General features: G+C 34.9%; 2 protein-coding genes across 2 annotated transcripts; one reads left to right on the top strand and one right to left on the bottom strand.

Annotated features, from left to right (window-relative positions):
- The first annotated feature begins 3570 nt into the window (after positions 1-3570).
- LOC110802224 (flavonoid 3',5'-methyltransferase) lies at positions 3571-5510 on the top strand. Its single transcript, XM_022007664.2, has 5 exons — positions 3571-3730; positions 3837-3922; positions 4432-4576; positions 4794-4925; positions 5023-5510. The coding sequence occupies exons 1-5, from the start codon at positions 3668-3670 to the stop codon at positions 5332-5334; spliced, it is 738 nt and encodes a 245-aa protein (XP_021863356.1). The 5' UTR covers positions 3571-3667; the 3' UTR covers positions 5335-5510.
- A 303-nt stretch (positions 5511-5813) lies between these two features.
- LOC110802221 (nuclear pore complex protein NUP93A) lies at positions 5814-20290 on the bottom strand. The gene is made up of 15 exons (XM_022007657.2): positions 20050-20290; positions 19858-19949; positions 18649-18715; positions 18308-18367; positions 17917-18006; positions 16713-16982; positions 15535-15630; positions 15300-15434; positions 15040-15093; positions 14856-14939; positions 14420-14506; positions 13427-14326; positions 12890-13071; positions 6400-6691; positions 5814-6285 (listed from the first exon to the last, which is right to left on the bottom strand). The coding sequence occupies exons 1-15, from the start codon at positions 20149-20151 to the stop codon at positions 6208-6210; spliced, it is 2589 nt and encodes an 862-aa protein (XP_021863349.1). The 5' UTR covers positions 20152-20290; the 3' UTR covers positions 5814-6207.
- Between the last annotated feature and the right edge of the window lie 722 nt (positions 20291-21012).

The raw sequence follows: 21012 nt of genomic DNA, 5'->3' as shown, positions 1-21012 counted from the left end.
AGTGCGGGCTCATTTTCAAAATTGGCAGCACCAAATATATCAAGTGCGGGCTCATATTCTAAAATTGGCAGCACAAAATATGTCAAGTGCGGGGTCATTTTACAAATTGGCAGCACTTGAGAAACATCAAGTGCGGGCAGGCCATGTGCTGCACATGTAAAAGCCCGCACTAAACCCCATAAAATGAGCCCGCACTTGAGGTTTTTTCCTCTAGTGATTTTTCTTTCTTAATTAGTTGCAATTCATTTTGCGAAGAAGGAGAATCTTATATTGTAATGGTTTCCAAGCAAATTATTAAAGGTAGGTAAATCGTCATCAACATTTTGAGACTTTTATGTGGGGTTTATTTGTATATTTTTGTTGTTAGGAAACTTACAATTAGTTTTAGTTCTCCTATAAGAAAATTTTGGTCAATAAAGTTTAATAGTTAGAATTTTTTAAGCCTTTCCCTTCGTTGGATATCATGAGTATAGTCGTACAATGTAACAATTTTATTTGATTTTTGTACAAATGATATGTTATTAGTGGTAATAAGTGATTTAAAGTGGATCTATTTTTTTAGGAGAGATGAACATAAGGAGAAAAATATAATGATTAAAAAGACAAGACTTCATAGATTATAAAGTTTTATTATCGTCATTTAGTTTAAACACCTTCTAACACCTGCTTAAAAACATCATAACTTCTAAACTCCATTATACTTCCAACATATAACATATAACATATAAAGAGAAAACCTTATGATATATTTTATGGCAAAGTCTCATAATAATATAATACGATGAGGACTCAAGGAACCATCGAAGGAAACTAGGAAAGAGTTAATGGGGGGAGGTTGTTGAAGAATAACCAGTGTGTGGCCCGAGCGTTGTCCCGGGTTTTGACTTTTATTCGGATTTATTTGTTGTGGTCGATTAGCAACCTTTCCAGGCTGAAACCCTACACCCGAAAATCAAAACAAATTCGGATCCTTTTATTCATCATTAGTTGATTCATTACTCTGGACATTATTAGTGCATCGTCCACCCAATGGAACTTTTATACCCATTGGTGGTCCCTATCACATTTTCTCCTCACATATAAGGAGAAAATGTGAGAGAGTTCACGGTGCACCCTTGTGCATGTATATTGTTCTATAATTACTCAACCACCGTAAATGTTTCTTCTCTTACCACGGGCTTTTATTTTTATTTTTGAGGCTTAACCTAGGAAAATAATAATTGTACATTTATAAATGAAGTAATCATTCCCTTTTTTTGTATTCAAATTTATTCAATTTGTTATTTTATTGTAAAAAGAACATATATGTTTATATAGAAAATATAATATAAGTTGTAGTTGGTAGAACGTGCAACATTTAACAAAGAGGTCTGGTGTTCGATCCGATTACCAATGGTGAAGTTTGAGGAAATTATATACGGAGTATAAAAGATTGAAGATGAAGGGGGGAGTTGTGGAAGTCGAGCAGATTGACGTTTCCTTGGCAAAAAGTAATTATGGCTTGATTTACTCCGTATTTAATTATTTAATTCCTTTAAGTTTAAACCAAAAAATCATGAAAGGAGAATGACATGTGGCACTATGAGTGAAGAGAGTGACATATGGCATTAAAAAAATATGGAAGGAGAATGACATGTGGCATTATTGTGTTTATGGTGTGGGTTTTTAAATACTATGTATAGATTACTAGGGCCCAAAAACTAGTTAGTACTAAAAATAGCTCTGAATAGCTCATTTGAGATCGAAAAGTACTAAGAGACGGGAGTAAAAACACTCTAAAATATGAACATATCAAACTTCATGTTAACATTTATTTATAAATTAATGTAAAGAGATACACCACAATTGGTGATTGGTTAAGATGGTAATAGAGTTATTATCTACACTTGAGATCATGTGTACGAAACTCATTATATTGATTTTTGGTTGTTTATCCCATGGCATAACACTTGGTGAGAGTGGAAGATGTGGCGTAAAGGGAGAGTATTACATGAGACATATACGTTTTTCACAAAGATTTTTAATATATTAGTATAGATTGATCGATGTTTTTTTCCCACTCCCTCCGCTTCTGAATAGATGCATTACTTGGACTTTTACACTATATGCTATTATTAACTTGATTTTTTTTTTTATTAATATATGTTATCATGTGTGGAGTAATATGTTGTTGGATTAATCACAATTTATATTTTTATAATATCAAATTTTTATAACTTTTACTAATAACTCGTATACAATTAGATATATTAGAGATCAAGTTATGCATTAGCAAGAGTGTTAGTCAAACTGATGCATTTATTCATAAATGGAGGAAGTATTTTGTTAAATTCATCTACCACGTATTAATGTTACAGAGTAATTTGGTTAAATTCGTTTGTTAACTTTTTGTTGATTTCGTTTATGTTCAGCGAATTTGATTATTAATGTTAATAATTAATTTAAAAGTGTTAATAATTAATTTAAAAGTTTCAAATTTAAAAGTTTCAAATTCTAAAATTAGATTATGTTGTTACATCTGCCGAAAAGACACTTAAACCCAGCTTGCTTCAGTAGTAAGCGGAGAGATCTTCTTGCAAGGCAGGGCCCCAAAGATCACGGGTTCGAGTGCACGAGATGAACAATTTGGACCTTTTCCTCCTTTATTTTACTAAATCGAAGCATTATTTCGTTTTCCACCTCATTTAATTAGACTATTTTTTTTTCTTTCAAAAAGTCCACTTTTTTGGTAAATAAAGTTTATTTATTACCAATAGAAAGAGTAATAACAATAAAATTACTTACTTAAACTATTACAGTCATTTTCATTTTTGTACATTATTTTATAGATTTTTAGTGATACGATTTAAAAAATTCTCAATCTACTTAAACTTTACGATGTCTAAAATCAAATACACGTATTATCACTATAAAAAAAAACCTACTACTCTAGTGTATGGGAATGAACATTGAACAATGGGTATCTTTTCCTCTTCTTTTTTAATAACATTATTTCTTTTTCCGCCTCATTTAATTAGACTAAATTTTTTTTCTTTCAAAAGTCCACTTTTTTGGCAAATAAAGTTTATTATTACTGAAAGGAAAGACTAATAACAATAAAATAATGTACTTTAACTACTACTCTATCATAGTAGTCATCTTTATAGTTTTTAGTACACATTTTAAAGAAATCTCAATCTATTTTGCGATTTCTAGAATTAACTACACGAGTTTATCATTATAAAAAAAACATTAAGAATTATCCACTTTTTTTTTTATAATCCTGGATCCGCCACTGCGGGTAAACAAAGAGGAACGAATGCGAGTAACAGTAACAGTAGAATGATGCGGACTTGCGGAGTAGAGGTTTTGACCAAATTTAGACGTGAGAAACTCTGTATTGATCATCAAAGTAGTGATCATCAAAAGTAGGTGGCTGAAGGAAGAGTCAAATTTTTAGTTTTTTCATGCAAGGCGGCTAGCAATATTGAATATTCAAACTCAAATTATCAAAGCAAGAATTTGAAAAATATGTCCACATGTAAATAGCCTAAAAAATCAATATATATATATAGTACTCCGTTTAGCTTAATTTTATTATTGCCTCAAAGATTTTCTTTATAATTTACTTCTCCTAATTATCAATTAATTAAGAAAATTAAATTAACAAGTAATTATCTTAGGAGCAATGAATGATGATTTTAAAACAATTAAGGAAAAAATCATTCTCAACAGTCCAGCCCTTGCTGAGGTTAGTTATATACATATTATTGTTCTTACAATTAATTTTTTGTGTAGTTAATTTTATGAAAATTTGATTATTAAATTGTTTTTTTGTTGTTGTTGAATAACGGCAGTATATCTTGAAAACCAGTGGTTACCCCAATGAGCACGAGCAATTGAAGGAAATTAGAGAGACCACTATTGAGAAATACAAGCACATGTGATTTATCTTTCTCTTCCTCTTTATTCGTTCTATCTATCTTTCTCTACTCTATCAATCTATACAGATACTTACCAGTTGTATATATCTTGTATGAGCTTGGTGTTCAATTTTAAATGAGTAAATAAGTAAAGAAAATAGTTCAATCTGGTATAACCGGTTATACTATGCATGAGCGGACGTTATATTCCTCTAGACTTATACTTAACTATTTTAGTTATAATTTGAACTTTAGAGCTTATTTTCCTTATTAACTAAACTTAATTTTCTTGGTATAATTGAAATTTGAAAATAAGGTGAACCATAAAACATGGCCTTAGAGATGTGCAAATTAAATACTTGGTATGATATGTGGAATATTCCAATTTTATGAGATGTCGCATACATGCTAATATAACGGTTTTAGTGTACTCCATATACACTAACTAAGAGTACGAAAATGTGGTATGTTGACAAAATTGAATTGAATGAGGTTACTTAAATAATTGTGTGTGTGGATTGATATCCAGGAGCATCATGAACGCAGCAGTTGATGAAACACAATTCCTTGCAATGTTATTGAAGCTCATGAACGCCAAAAACACTTTGGAAATTGGAGTTTTTACCGGCTATTCACTTCTTGCTACTGCACTCGCTCTCCCTGATGATGGCAAGGTAAAATATTAATAAAATTTTAGGAAGTAAATATTTGCCTAAATATTATTAGGGAAATATATGTAATTTTGTATAATTGGGAAGTGTCATCAAGCTAGAGCCACATTAATTCATCTAGATACTCGTTCATAATGAGTAACTTTTACTTATCAGGGCCTCGGGGCACAAAGTGTTAGGAGACTGATTAACACTTATTTGTATGATTATATGTACGTAGGTTCTAGCAGTTGATCCGAACAGAGAGGCTTACGAGGTTGGATTGCCATCCATTAAAAAGGCCGGAATTGAACACAAAATCGAGTTTGTTCAAGGAAATGCCATGCCATTTTTGAATGACCTAGTAAGCAAGGTACACAAGTGAGAAGTATATTTTTGAAATAATTGGTTTGTAGAAAAATAGCTAGTTTTGTGTAACAAATAAAATAAAATATATTTTATTGCTGCAGGGCAAGGAAGGGAGCTTTGATTTTGCATTCGTGGACGCGGATAAGGAGAACTACATAAATTACCATGAGCCATTGATGAAACTAGTAAAGGTTGGAGGAGTAATAGCATTTGATAACACTCTTTGGTTTGGTTCAGTTGCATTTGCTGATGATGATCAAGTGTTCAAGAATGATCCTGTTATGGAATACATTAAAAAACATGGACATGAAGCAATTAAGAACTTGAATACTTTCCTTGCTACTGACCCTAGAATTGAGTCTGTCCTTCTTTCTATTGGTGACGGTCTTACGCTTTGTAGGCGTAAGTACTGATCTCCGGAAATTATTTACTCTACGGATATATATGCTCATTTGAGGAAGTTCTAACTTCTAAATCAGCAAAGAAATAATATTGGTTGTATCGTGTATAAGATACACCAGGTTGTGGAAAATAAATGTTGTCATTTGTATGAATAACAAAAACTCTATTATCGTGTCTTTTGAACAAACATGCCATTCACTACGTTACCTCTTTTTAATTTTTAATTTTCATGTTTTTATTAAGAAATTGCACCTAGGTATTACTTCCTCCCTTTATCTGGAAGTCTATAGCTATTCCAAAATATCACTGTATATACAGTGTAACCCTGGGCAGCCCTATGGCTACTAGTAATAATTCACGAAGGATGGACTAGAAATCAACAGTTAGAACCGCAAAACCCCAGTATGGAAAAAAGAGAAACCTTTTTATATAACCCCAAATGGCATCCATGGATTCACAAGAGTGGAGACCCTAAATAGCAGAATATTGGTTAAAGAAACAGAAACTTAATATCAAGGACAATCATATTTTCCGTACAACGAATTTATACACTCGGGGAGCATAGCTGAAAAACTATTGCTAAATAGTATTCTAGTTATCGTTAATATTTTCTAACTGCTATAAGCAAAGTTAATAAGTTACTCATGAAAGGACAAAGATGTAAGCTAAAACTATCACAAACATACACACAAACCCAAAGAAAAACTCTATATAAACATTTGCATTCGGGAAGGGAGGAACAAAACCCAAGGAAAAATGAAATTCTTGCTTCATATTTGTACAAAATGTGCAAGATGAATGGTGACCGCTTGCCACCAGCACCTGACTGAAAAGTAAGCATGGCAACACTGTCCAAGCTGCCAACCTTTCCCTTATGTTTTACTTCAAAGGCTTCTTGCAACTTTCTCAAACAAATCATGAGGCCAGTTTCGATGTAGATTGTTCGCTAGGAAATTTGCAATCTGCAAAAGTGGAAATTCATATCAGACTAGCAATTTAATCATATCTACCATAAATAGCAACCAGCACATCTCATTAGTAATGTAATCACTAGTGTACAAGCATTTAAATACTACCTTTGTTCTCAAAGCACGGAGAGATCCATCAGTATCTGTCACATTGTCTAAACAACTTAAGGCAACTCTTAGAAGGTCAGGGACACAAGCCTGGACATAAGGAGATAAATTCTGGAATGAATCCATGCTTAACCCTGTTGCACGTGGATCCAGTGGTAGAAAAGGAAGCTTAGCTATCTCCCGTAATGCATCCAAATGGTGGCCCTGTCGTGCATGCTCTTGAATTGACAGTGTCGCCTCAAGTTGTCTTAACACAGTTTCTTGTTCTATGACATGCTCTCTATCTTTCACACTGCACACAACATTCAAATTACTATTCAGCATAGAAAATATGAATCCAGCTATACCATAGCACATGATATCCATTATGGCTTTTTGCTATAGAAACTCTACAAGAGCGAACAGAACTCATAATACCAGGGAAGTAGGAAACAGCAGGTAGATGAAGATACTCTCGAGATTCGACCCAAAAGCTAATTCAAGTAAAATCATACGTTCATACAAATACTGAACTCCAAAGTCCACATTGACTTGAAATTTTTTAAGACAGGCAGACTGCATCATGTAACGTCTATTTAGCTGTAAAATGATCGCATTTAGTTGAAGAGGGAGAAACACAAAGTCTTATACTTCGTATGTGACTTGCCACGCCTTCATTTGATTGTATGACATGTTCACACTAGTATTCCCCATTATACCTTCCCTTTGGCTGTTTTTATTCTGACATGCCTCTCAACTTCCATCACTTAAATTAGCTTCTACTTTTTTTCTCAAGCAAAAAATTGAAGAAACTCCTCGCAAACCCTCGCGAGAATAACAAAAAAACCCAATCAAATTCAAATTATGGGTTTTCGATTTCGGCAATTGAATGGTGCTCTTCGGTTGTTAACGAATTCAGAAAAGAAACAAGAGTTCTTGACTCTGGGTTTATAGGAGAGATAATGGGTGGAGGGTGCAGGATGCAGCGTAGGGAATTATGAGGTTAATTAATTTGTGTATGGACTATCAATTTGTTGAGAAATCTGTTGTAATTGGTGGTTTTGATCTTTTTTTATACAATTTTTCTGGAAAATATGAAGCTTTGAGGTGTTGAAATCGATGTGGGATTGAAGAAATAGCATGGGTACCTTTTATTTTTTATATTTCTAGTTGAATTCGGGTTTAACAGTTAGTTATCTGGAGTACTAGGAGTATTACGCTTCAGCATGACTGACTAAACTCAATAGCTCTTCACAACTAATAGTGTTAAACCATTAATTTTCTTGTGGTGTTGTTAAATAGGTTGATGGATATGAAGCAAATTAAGCAATGCTCTTTGGGTGAATATGTAATGTTTCTTTAGAGAGGAAAATGATTAATTAGTAACTCTAAATATCAGGTTAAATAACTCCCGAACTCAATATAGAATAATATTAACACGTTATATTAATAGTAACCAGCAAATCTGCGATAATCAAATTATAGTAACTCTAAATTTTAGGTGAAATAACTCATGGAGAATGTAAAATGTAACACAAAATAGAGTAACAGCAACACTTATTATTAATAGTAACCCACGATAATCTAATTAGTAAATCCCGAATAATATAAAAAGTAACTCAAAATAGAGAAATATCAACACTTACTAGTAACCCACGATAATCTAATTAATAACTCTAAATATTAAGTAGCACCTAAGTAATGTATAAGTAACTCAAAATAGAGCAATAGTAACACTTATTACTAATAGTAAGTTAGTAACCCATGATAATCTAATTCCTAACTCTGAACATTATGTTAAGTAACACCCGAATAACGTAAAAATTAACTCAAAATATGTAATAGCAACAGTTAATATATTATTCGTAACCCAAGATAACGTTATTAGTAATTCCAAATATTATGTAAAGTTACTCCCGAATAATACTTCTTATCATAAGTAACTCAAATATAATATGAAAACTAAACCTTTCTTTTAAAAAAAAAAAATTATTATACTCCATAAATAACCCATTTGCGGATAGAAACCTTTATCTATTGTTCTCTCTATAAAAAGAATTTTCTAGCCTCTCTATAAAAACAATTTTCTAGCCTCTCTCTAAAAAGAAACAGAAAACCCTCAAACCCTAGCCATCGTGCCGTCGGCGGCCTGAGCTTGCCTCTCAACTCGGGTCGCCGACAAGCACTTGTTTCATTTCTTAGTGGTTGCATCAATTCAGAGCGGTTGTATTCTCCAGTTGAGTGGTGAAAGAGGAACCAAGCATTCACTTCCACCTCCTCTTAGATCGAGCTCCTCTTGTCGGGGATTTGTTCTTTTCTTTTAGGTTCACGCTGGGAGGTTGTAGATCGGTCAACTTCACAACACCAGCGCCTCTTCTAGATCGTCCCTAGACGACGCCACCGTGTGTTCGTCTGTAAAGGTTAGTTTAGGTTTTCGGGTTTGGCTTGGAATTAGAAACGCTAGTTTAGGTTGTGTTCTTTGCAAGTTTTTGGTTTGTATACCTATCTTGTGAGGTTTTAGGCTTGCCATTTCCCGCGTTTTTTAACCGTCGCCGTCTAGTAGTGTCGAACCACCCCGACCTTGACGGTAAAGATAAAGGTTAGTTAAGGGTTTTGTTCTAGGGATTTGATTTTGCCTAACTCGTAGTGGTCGTTCCTCCCTTGCTTGTTGTGTGGTTTGTTAATTAGTTATAAGTTAGTTCTCCATTAACACGATGCTTTACGCAGTTTTTGATTGGTTCTTTCTTGTTGTTTGTAGTTATATCCCTTGTGAGATTGCTGATTTTGCTGTCTGGTTTCTGGTTTAAATTGGAAAACATGTGTTGGTTGTTTCAATTTGGAGTTGGCGTGAGCATTTACATTTTCCTATCAGGTAATGGTTGTGTAGTGTGTGGGACGGGGGGAAGTAACTAAGTAAGCTTTTGGATGTGGGCTTGGGAGTTGGTTCCTAAGGTGGTTGATTAGGTAAGAAGTTCATGTTAATAGGAAGGATCGGTGTCTTTGGGTTTGGGTATGGGGTATTGTTCTGTGGAGGTTAACTTTTGTTAATCTTCACTTTAGGTTAGCGTTGAGAGTTGATCTTAACGCTTTCAAAATCAGTTACTTGAATGCTGCTCCCCATTTTATTGGGTTTCATAACATGCTAAACAAGTCTTTTCCAGACGCTTGTGAAGCTTGTGAATGCAGAAGGTCTTTCCACCTAAGCCGTAACATTGTTTCTCTTTCGCTCTTTCCGGTTTATCCAAGGGTTTTTAAAGGAGTCTCCGGGTGGTTGTCGGCCCACCATCAAAGTCATCTTCTTTAGAGAAATCACATTGATACGAAGTCTTGGCACGATAGTGCAGCATAGCTTGTGCAAGCAAAACTTTGTCTACAATCAAGGGGTGAAACGAGAAGTGCGTGTTGCCCTTTCAATGTTTAGGCATTTGTGTTTGGTTTGTGTTATTGTAATAGATGTAATGGTCTTTAAAGACCTTAGTGTTGTTTTAGGTTGTAGTATGTAGGTTTGTAAAACCTTTTTAATTATGTGTGTTAAACCTATGTCCAAAAACAAAAAAACAAAAATATTGTACTCCTTATAAACCCACCGACAAATAATTTAATAGTAACTCATAAATATTATTTTAAGTAACTCCCGATAACATAATAAATAACTCAAAATAATATAAAAAAATAACCCCTTAAAAGAGTCGTATACGATTAGTAACCTTAAATATTACTCCACCCGTCCCTATTTAATCGTTGAAATAGACTTTTCACGGAGTTTTATGCGATAATTTGTTGTAAGTTTATCTATTATAGTTTAATAGAAAAGTAGGTATGGTGGGAGATAGTGGAAGAAATTTTTTAATTGAATGTGAGAGGATGTGGGGCCATAACTTTTAGTGGTGGGAAGAGATATGTAATAAAATATTGTTGAGTCCATGCCATAAAAGGAAGTATGACACTTATTTTGGGACGGACGGAAAAAAAAATAGCGTCGATTAACTTGGGATGGAGGCAGCATATAGAAAGGCGCGCCTGAGAGGCAAGGCGTTTGGAGGCGACGCCTTTTATGGTATGGGCGAGGCGATTTTGATGAGGCGCACACCATTTTTTTTTTAAAAAAAACTATATTTTATTAGGCGCCCGACTTCAACCAGGTGCGCCTAAGGCTCTGGGAACTCCAAACCGTCTTGGTGCGCTTTAGCCTTTTTATACATTGGACGGAGGGAGTATGTTAAGTAACTGCCAGAAAATATATGAAAAGTAACCAACTAAAAAAACTGAAAAGTAATTAACTAATTACTAATTTACTACGTCAATATATTCAGATCAATCCGCTCCATCACTTATTTTACGTCATTAGCCCGTGCAATATTACGTATATGCAGTGAGTCCATGCTATTTTGGGCCGAACTCCAAATGAGTGTGAAGTCGTCACGCAATCAAGTTGATTGTGTGACTTGTCACACTGAGGGAGAAAACAATGACATCGAATTCACTTGTAAACTAAAAAGGTAATACTTCCTCCGTTCTCTTTTAATTGCAACGTTTTGACTTTAGCACTATTCACTTACTCCATTTTTACTTTCTTTTACTGATATACTCCCTCCGTTTTCTTAAGTTCTACGCGCTTTCCATTTGGAGGTGTTTTCCTAAGTTCTACTCGCTTTTACTTTATTCCATTTATACAACAACAACAACAACAACAACAACAACAAAGCCTTAGTCCCAAAATGATTTGGGGTCGGCTAACATGAATCGTCGTAGGAGATCATCATTGTCACCAATCAAACCAGAAAGGAGCAGGAAGTAAAAAGAAAAAAACAAGAGAATGTGAAATTAATGAAAGTAGGATAAGAGAAAAAATATATATATATACTTCCTCCGTTCTTTTTTAAATGACACAATTATTTAGGCACGTTTGCCAATGCATGATTTCAAACATCAATATCTCTAATTGTGGATCGGAAAAATTTATAAAAAGTTGATATTAAAATAATATTTATTGATACAAATCTAATAAGACCCCACACGACTATGCTTTTTCTTATGTATAAACCACAAAATGAAGTCAAAGGTGCTTGTGTGAATAGTGTCTAAAACACCATTGTGTCATGGAAATAAGAAGTATTATAGAAGAAATATTGTAAGAGATAATAAAAAATAAGTAAAATTTAAAATAAATAAATAAGTAAAATAAGTACATTTCAAAATAGCATGTGAAATTAAAAAAAAAACAAAAAACAAAAAAAATTGAAAGAATTTTAAAAATAAAATAAAAGTAAAAATAAAAATAAAGAGAATCATAAACATTGAAGTACCCACTTTATTCCATTTATATAACCTTTTATTAATGTATTATCATCTTCCACCCCACTTTGTCACTTTGTGGGACCCAATCATATTTAATAATTCTCTTACTCTCTATCTCTATCCTCCATGTAAAAGTACTCACTTGGTGGCGCAATTTAGAAGGTAGACCATGGTGCACTAAAAGAACCCTAGTATATAATTAAAAGAACATCTGGTTACGTGAAAAGAACATGAATATATTTTTTATTTATAGTTTTAATAAATAGTAAATAATATACGGAGTATTATTTTTTATAACAAAAAAATGAAATATTATATCGCATGTTATTTGTCGTAGTATCATCTTCTTTTGCTTATGCACATATGTTCTTCTGGTGCACCATGCTCACTGTGCACCATGGTCCATAGTCCACGGATTGACTTGGTGGCACCAATTTTCAGTTTTTCTTGGTTTATGTTGCTACAGCAACAGGAAAACGGAGGTAGTATAAAAGAAATGTTATTATGTAAGAAGTTCCTAATTTAGTTTCAATGTGTATTTCAAGGAAAATTTGATATTAACAGTCCCAACTATGCCCCGTCTTCTTTAAACAGTCCCAGCTTTCAATTAACTAGGAATGATACCAACTATAATAGGTATCTTCCCAAATTGGTCGCCAGGAGCAAAATTACAGTTTTTTCATATATAAATTACTTAACTGCCATGAGCAATATCCAAGTAAGTTTGTCCCAAGCAAATTTTTGGTGGATCTACCCCTACTGCTACAGTATAGATTAATGTATGCACAAGGCAGAAACCAGCAAGATCCTAAGCTAATAACAAAGCAACAGAACCAAGAATCTGTAAATACAATCCTAATTTTTACTCCTGCTGAAGTTTAGCCAGTATTTGGCATTACATTTCCCTTTCTGGAGCGTCTACTCCCTCTGTCCCTTTAGATTGCCCCATATTCCTTTTTAGGGTGTCCATTTGAGATTGCTCCATACCTTATGGTAAGTTTTCCTATTTGTTCTCTCTCTATCTCTCTCCTCATGGACCCATTTTATCAACCCATATTCACATTTTACACCCAATTTTTAATAAAGTGAATTTTTGACTATGGAGCAATCAAAAAGCAACGGAGGAAGTACGAGATAAAGCTAATGAAACAAGAATGCAGCTGAATGGAAATTTTGGAAAATTTTGTGATTACTCATAATAAAGAAGAAATACCTGATCTCAGGATAATATTTGCACATCTCTAATATCTCATTGCCAGAATGGATGAGCGCAGCTGTCCGACTATCACCATCCAGTTTTCCACGTGATAATGAGCAGATTGCCTCAGATAGGCACTTATTAATTGTATCTAAAGCCATTCCAAATGCACCGACTCTCTTCTGAATTTCTACAGACTGATATTCAATATGGAAAGGGCATTAGGAAAATGACGATGGTCGAATTTGTGACTACAGCAAGGAAACACGAGGTAAAATATTATACTTTCCATCCCAAAGGAGTGGCAACACAGTATCAACTCCTTATATTAAGGATCTAATATGACTATCCAAGAAGTTCTTTTTCAAGTAAATCTAACATGGCCATCTTAGCATGGGCATTTTTGGAAATCAAATGAGAAACTATTGCAGTACTACCACTGTATTAGGGAGGTGACCATCTTTTCTTAGGCATTATTAAAAAATATTTATTTTCATAGAAGAGTACTAATTAGCTAGAAAGCAATAATGAACCAGAGAATTCGAGTATTACTTTGTCATACAAACCAGTTTCTTGGCACTGCCGAGCTGCTTCAAGCAGAAATTGTTGCCTCGAACCAGCATCAGTAAAAAACCGTCTTAGTTCAGCTTCTTCTCCGGCTCCCCTAGGTCCGAGTAAGAGATGGATTCCATTATCACGTAACAACAACTCTGTAAGAAGCTGCTTCAGCATCAAGCTCCTCTGCCTTTGCTGATCTAAACTACCTCTTCCTACCCACGACAACTGGCCACCTCCAACTGCAGCAGCTGCTTGTGCAAAATATTCCAGTGCCATTGATAGATTCCCAATTCTTAAGTATGCAGAGCCATACTGTCTAATCATGCTAGATACTTCAGCAAAAGCATCCATCAATCCTATCTTTTGTCCTGAAGCAGCACCTTCTGAAAAAACCCCGTGATCCGCAAATGTAATTGCTATGTGAACTGCATCAATGTTAAACCCTTCACCCATTTCCTTCGACAAGTAGATGACAGCTGGTAACAACTGAATGCTTAAAAGCAAAACATATGGGTACATGAGAGGGTCCTTTCCACTCTTGGTGTAATATGATGGTTCAAACTTATTAAGGTACGTCTGTAGATCCTCTAAGGTGTAAGGCACAGATCCCTCATTCAGTGCAGAGGATGAGGGTCCATGAGAATTCTCACGTATGGCACACAACTGAAACCATAGAAAGTCCTCTATGGTGTTGAAAAGATTTGGTAACTCTCTAAGCAGGCGGTCAATCTGCTTGCGAGATCCAGAAACCATGGCATAAAGTAACAGTTTCTTTCTGTCATACACTGCTCGAGCCCCACGATCACCCATTCTGAACATTTTCTCACATTCTTCAGAAGCAGCGGCAGCAGTATTTGCAGATACCACCCCTCCAGTAGATATCCATTCTGAAAGCTGCCAACAGAATATGAAACATCATCTTAAAGCTACAATCCCACATTTTAAAGCTACAATCCCACAAAGGTGCAGAAGATGGACAACTAATACCTGAGGAGCAAATTGAAGAGAAACACGAGATGACTGAGCTACACTCTTCGCTTCATCGTAATACCCACTTCTCAAACAGAAATATATCTGAAATAACCATATGAGAAGATTCAGAATTTTAAACAGGCAACAGCCATCTCATAACTGGGTCTTCTATAAGTTCCAAGTGACAGAGATGATCATCAAATGTGAAATTAAACCAAGTTGAGAAACAAATTTCAGAACTTGATCCTGATTTAACAAGAACTAATCAACTAACACAAGGTTTCAAACAGTATGTTGATACTGATAGATAAATTAGGAAATTGTAGGGATTCAAATTGTCAGAAATGCTTCCGTCCTTGTCATTTCACCAAAGTAGTAGCGACAGTTTGCATAAAACAAAAGCAGGAAGGACATGCTTGATAGTATATCTGATTAAACAGAAATCCAGGACCTGTTGCCAAGTTGTATCCAAAGGAGGTTGCCTCCTGGCATCAGCTGCGTCAAAATCTAGAACTCCATGATCTTGTAAACGGATCTGCAAACAAGCCGTTGATGATTTCAATGTCCTAAAATAAACAATAGCATTTCATGGGACAATCAAGTTAATCAACTGATTTGCAATAGTTCCAACTAACCCGAAGAAAGGCATGTATTCTTTGTAGATTACCAACTGATCCCCCAAGTGCAGCCTGGTAACAAGACCAAAATATGTCAATGCGACAAACCCATGTTAGATATAAGATGCAAGCACACATATGCAAAGACTGGACGATTCCTGTTTGACAAATTGAGAGATCCATATGCAAATGCAAGCAAGAAAGAACCAGGAGACCATATTGCACAAGCAACAGGTTTGAGAAACTCTTGAACAATAAATCTGAAGGTAGGCAATAACCTGTACAGGATGATTTTGTATTGTTTCAATTATATGCTTCGTATGTCCCCACTCCAGATGCCGCCTTGCACCATTCACCAATAACATTTTCCTAGAAATATTTTGCTGAAAGTTAATATCCTCACCCACCAATGTCTGCAAGGGACCAATTCGTCAAAGTTAAAGCAAGGATGATCAATAAAGTAGTGAGTTCTTGTTTAGTCATCAAGAATAATCATATAATCTCGTAACTAACCTGCACAAGGTGCCATATTTTCTGCATGCCGACTGATTTTCCCCCATATGGCTCATAAGCCAAACTTTCAAAAGCAACCTTAAAAGCTGTAGCAGGCTTCAAAAAAGAATAGCTAGAAAAGATAAGTTAATAATGCTCCGGTAATAAAGGATTTCTTATTCATGGCAAACAAACTCTGAATGACAACGTTACCAAACTATCATTCCAAAGTTCAAATTTGTCCTCTTTAAATTGTTTTCTTATAGTTCTCAACAAATAATACAGAGGTAGATTTGGAAATCACGTGTTCAAAGTTCTCGATATTTTCACACTAATTCAAAAGAAATGACTAATTTTTCAAACATCCTCATATAGTAATTTGGAAGCTTATTTTGGTATGGAGGAAGTATATTGAAAACCCGAGATCGCCGGCACAAATCAGTTAAATAGGTTGGAGTAAGTTAACTATGTGTTATAAATCTAAACACAAAATCGATCTGTTTAGTTGAACAAGTAGAGTTGAATTGGCCTGATTACTTACAAGGGTAAAAATCCTAGACATTCAAACACTTGTTTTGTGTTGTGTTGTCAAGCTTGTCATAGAGCGCTGTTTATAAGAATATAAGCAAATTCGCTTGGAAAGCTTAACACTCTTTAAATAGCCACATATGTTGTTACAGAAACGATTTCCTCAAGTAACTATGTCCAATTATGCTAAAAGAATGATTGGATCACAAAGTAATGGGGAAAAGAGAAGAGGTCCTTAAAGCATAAACAAATGAATATATATGTATAGGAACAGAGAAGTGAATGTGACAGACCCTATCCTTTATAAGTCGTCATGCTAAACCCGAATTGGGTTGTCCTGTTTAATCTCTTCTCAGAGGGAAAGGGGGGGATTTGACTAACATTTTGGAGATTTTTGGGGAAAACAAATAATTACTTCGTATATTCTATTATAAATGTTATTTATTGAAGTTTGACGTCCAATGTCCAACAGAAATTCTACCTTCACAAATTCTCTAGTACTCTTTCTAAGCTTTATCCAGTGTGTTTTCAGTAGGCGGTCAGTCATGCACTATCACAAGAGCTAAGCAGGTACACTCATGTCAATAAAATAAGAATAAAACACACACAGGTAAAGACACTAAGAAAAATGCAGTAAAATATGAATGGTTTTTACAAATCCACATTCTTACTTTGAATGATAAAGCCCGCTCCCTTGAGCTGTTGAGGCTCCTCACGGCCTCAGCATATACTGAAGCCTTTTTTTCCTCAATGGGCTTATTAGTATGAGGGACAATCTCCATATTGGAGGAACCACTAAGGGCAAGAGGCGTAGAAGCTACTGATACAATTTGACCTGAACGAGTAATTGCATTACTTGCTTCACCAGTATTTGAACGTGGTAAGGTTGAAATACGGCTCAAGCCTTGAAGAAAATCCCTTTTCTCCTTTTGCCAATCATCCTGCAGAAAATCAAACTACAAACTTTAATGTTCAATTCCAGTAATTAGACAACTTCTTTTTCTCCTGCAATATTACTCTGGAAGCATAGTAACAATAATCAAATAAATTAAGATTTTGAACTCAAGAAAGCCAAAATAGCCTATGATCAAAGAAAGAGAACAGTTGCATAAAAACAATTTGTACATGAGAAAGTTTCTACCTATTGAGGAAATAAAACAACTTACAAACCCAGATTAGGATACAATTTAAAGCCAACTGACAATAGAACTAAACCATGAGGGTTGTAAAAGAGACATCTACAATCCCTTATCTAATTATCTCAGCACTCCTCCTCACATGTGATAGCACCTTGGGGTTGGACATCTACTAAAAATCAAATCCTTCTCTAACTGCAATGAAGGGTAAAAATACAAGCCAATTTCAAAATTTGAGAATGACATTATAACCATCAAGCTCAGAATTGTATCTGTGACCATCAATTTACGGCATGAATCACAAGATTACACAACACAGAAAGATGAAACCTGTATGCAGCATAAAACTTCACAAAGGAACAATTATATTTTAATCATAGTTGTGCAGGCTAGGTGAGCATGGAAAAAAGAAATAACAACAAAGACAATAACCCACTTATTTTCTCAATAGAAGATTAAGTAAGCATATATAAATCAAACAAATAATCAACTTATAAATGGCATACTTCGTAAAATTTAAGTATTAACACAATATTCCACATAGAAGACTTAGTGATCTAATAAATTTTATCACAATAACGAATTCTTGATAATATAATGTACTACAGGAGATTATGGCAACTTTTTTGAGATATTGGGATAAAGCACATAATACTGAAAAACAAGGAGAAGCAGCTGCAAAAATAAGTTCGTAAAAACAAGAGAGCACAAACCAGCGGAACCTGCTTGGAACACTAACCTCCAAAACCTTCATCATATAATCATTAAAATTTCTCAGATTATCTTTCTGAGCTTCCTGGATGGCTGAGACCATTGCCATCTCATGTACCTGCAAAGAAAAATGTAAGGAACAAAATAATACAAACAACAACTCGTGCTAGGAACTAGGAAGTATACAGATATGCACAAAGTTTGAACAGTCAGTTTCTTACACAAAATGAACGGTAGGCAGAAATCCATATTTTTATTGAATTTCCAGCTATCTAACAGTAAATAAGAAAAGAACGGAACATAAACCTATTCCTGGATTTTATCTTGAAATTTTAGTCTTAGAACATGAGCAGCCAGTAACTTTCAAATACTCATAAGCAACAACAGACATGCTTTCCATGACCGCAAAAGGAAAATACCTGTTGGAGGAATTCTTCAACGGTAGTTGCTTCAGCTGGGAAAACATCCTCGTATGTGGTCTTCCGGACAAAGAAAGTAAAATGAGTCAAGCCATTCCATACAACATAAAAGGAAAAGAAAAGGAAAACGGGTAGTGCAAGGGATTAAAGTGAAACTTCCAGATTCTTTTGACAAGTACAGCAAGTTCAATTTGCACCAATTGAAGAAAATAATAATGGGAATATAAAGAGCTTCAGGACAGCGTAAAGAACATATTATATAAACACACTATTCCCTTTGAAAAAGGCTGAGAGCAAGGATTATGTTCCCCGTACATTGAAAACAATCCAATATCATTTACCTTCAGTTCAAAAGACTTCAAATCCCTGGCAAGTTGCTCTGCATTAATCCCCTCACGAGCCAATAGCCTATTAACAGGCAGCAAATAGCCGAATAAAGTTCACAGCAATAGCCGATAAGCATAAAATGGAAAGTGAAAACACGGATAACTAACTGGCAGCATAACACCTTTTAACTCAGTTAAGGAGTTTATTAAAGGAGAAAACATAAAGGAAGTAAATACTAAACCCCTGCCCCTTCTGAAACACACTATTGCCCAAGACCAAGTTATCTTACACCTAATAGGTGATCTGGAATCTGGTAGAGCGAAAGCCGAAAGGTCAAATTTCTCTTTTATAATCATACTATCATGATACAGAATTATTATATATTAAGTACTACAACAACAACAACCATGCCTTAGTCCCACTACTCCCATGGGTGGATCTATAAGGCAAAGTGGGTAGACAATTGTCTACCCTCTTTAAAATATTTATTACTATATTTAATAGAAAAAACAAAGTTGTAGCTTGGTGGTACTTGAGGATGCAATTAAAGCTTTGTTAAAGTACAACTGGTCATGAGTTCTATCCTTATGCTTAACATTAATTTGCCATTTTAGCTTTTAATATTCAATTTGTTTCCTTATAATACTTGCATTCTTTATAGTGAAAATCATTTTGTTAAGAGAAATAAAGGAAAAAATAGAGTCTACGGAAAAGAGAGTAGACATGAGGCACGAAAAACGAAATCCTATCATCTTCCTCTTTATCCCTCCGAACACCACAAAACGCATCTCCTTCCTTAACCTTGTTCCATTGCAATCTTCCACTTCCCTTAAGAGTTAAGACAAGCATACAACCATGAGGAACTTAGTAATTGGTTTGGTACAAGGAATTAAATCCCAGGAAATGTATACCTCCTGTTAGAGAAAGGTGGGAATCAATGATGATCAATATAAATGGAGACAAACACTACCGTTCCTAAAAGTTATTACCTTGGTCATCGAGAAAATGTTCGTATTTTCCGTCCTCTATCCCCACAACCTGCCCCCCGGCCCCATACCAAATTAAAAACTACAGAATTCCGGAGATATCCAGCATATGGCTGCATTACTAGCATATACAATAAATATACCAAGCAAATATTGATTATAACAAAAATGGCGAACATTCAGCATAATGTGATTTCATTTCAGAAACAATTGGGCCATAAAATGAAAAAAGGGTACCTGGTAGCAGCAATAGACTGAGAAGGAGCTTCATTTCTTAGGGTTTTAGCCTTGAGTTTCTTCGACAAGGCTTCCAATTGATCCAAATTCCTCTACAATCATCAATCCAAATAATAGTTAGAATATATAATTAAACATTCAGAAAATGTAGAAAAAGCTTGAAAAATCGACGATGAAATTCAATAGAGAAACCTGGAGAGGGGGGAACTGTGCTGAAGGAGCGGCTTGTTCGAGAAGTTTGGTGGAGGAGTGAAGAAGGTCTGTCCAACCGCTCATGTCTGCATCGTTCGCCATTGCTGTTTCTCTCTCTAACTCGGGTTCAGTGTGTAGTGTGAGCAGAGAGTATGGAGCTGCGCCACTGCTTGGAGCGCTTGGATGCAATTTCGAAATAGTGGCCGGAGGGAGATGCAACTTCGAAACAGTGGGAGGGTTTCTCAGCCTAGAGGAAGTACAAATACATATCAGATATGTATGGAGAAATACATATCAGAACATAAGACAAAATAAGAAAAATGACAAAAAAAATAATTAAATGGTACTTTTCTAAATACAAATGGTACTTTTTTTTTTACAGAATGGTACTTTTTTTACATGAATGGTACTTTCTTTTTTGTCTTTTAGCTATTTGTCTTTTAGTTGATATGTGTGTTTCCACACATATCAGATATCCGAAAAAACGAACCCGCCAGCCCATGGCTTGTGTCCAATTTGAGGAAGTATTAGTCCATAATTTCATACTATAGCATATGGGACTACAGTACCCAATATAGCCAAATATATATATATATATATATATATATATATATATATATATATATATATATATATATATATATATATATATAGGGTCCCCCTCCAATGAGAAGATCACTAAAATGAGAAGAATGAGAAGCGATCTATACCGTCCAAACAAAAAAAATCCAACGGCGCGCGATCTGTCTGACTAAATGAAACATTAAGGGCAAATTAGTAATTTCGCCGCGTTGAATGACCTTCCCTCACAACGTGATTTTTCGGAATTCTTTCTCTCTCATCTTTCAGTTTTCTCTCTCCTCTCTTAAAACCTCTCCTGTGTTTCTTCGTGTTCTTCAAATTTGGAAATTCTCCTTGCAAATCTCGAGGTTTTTGGTGATCCTCGTCTTCTTCAGGTACGTA

The sequence above is a fragment of the Spinacia oleracea genome, chromosome 3, assembly GCF_020520425.1.
Source record: "Spinacia oleracea cultivar Varoflay chromosome 3, BTI_SOV_V1, whole genome shotgun sequence".
NCBI lineage: Eukaryota > Viridiplantae > Streptophyta > Magnoliopsida > Caryophyllales > Amaranthaceae > Spinacia > Spinacia oleracea.
This window is presented reverse-complemented; position numbering and strand designations above follow the sequence as displayed.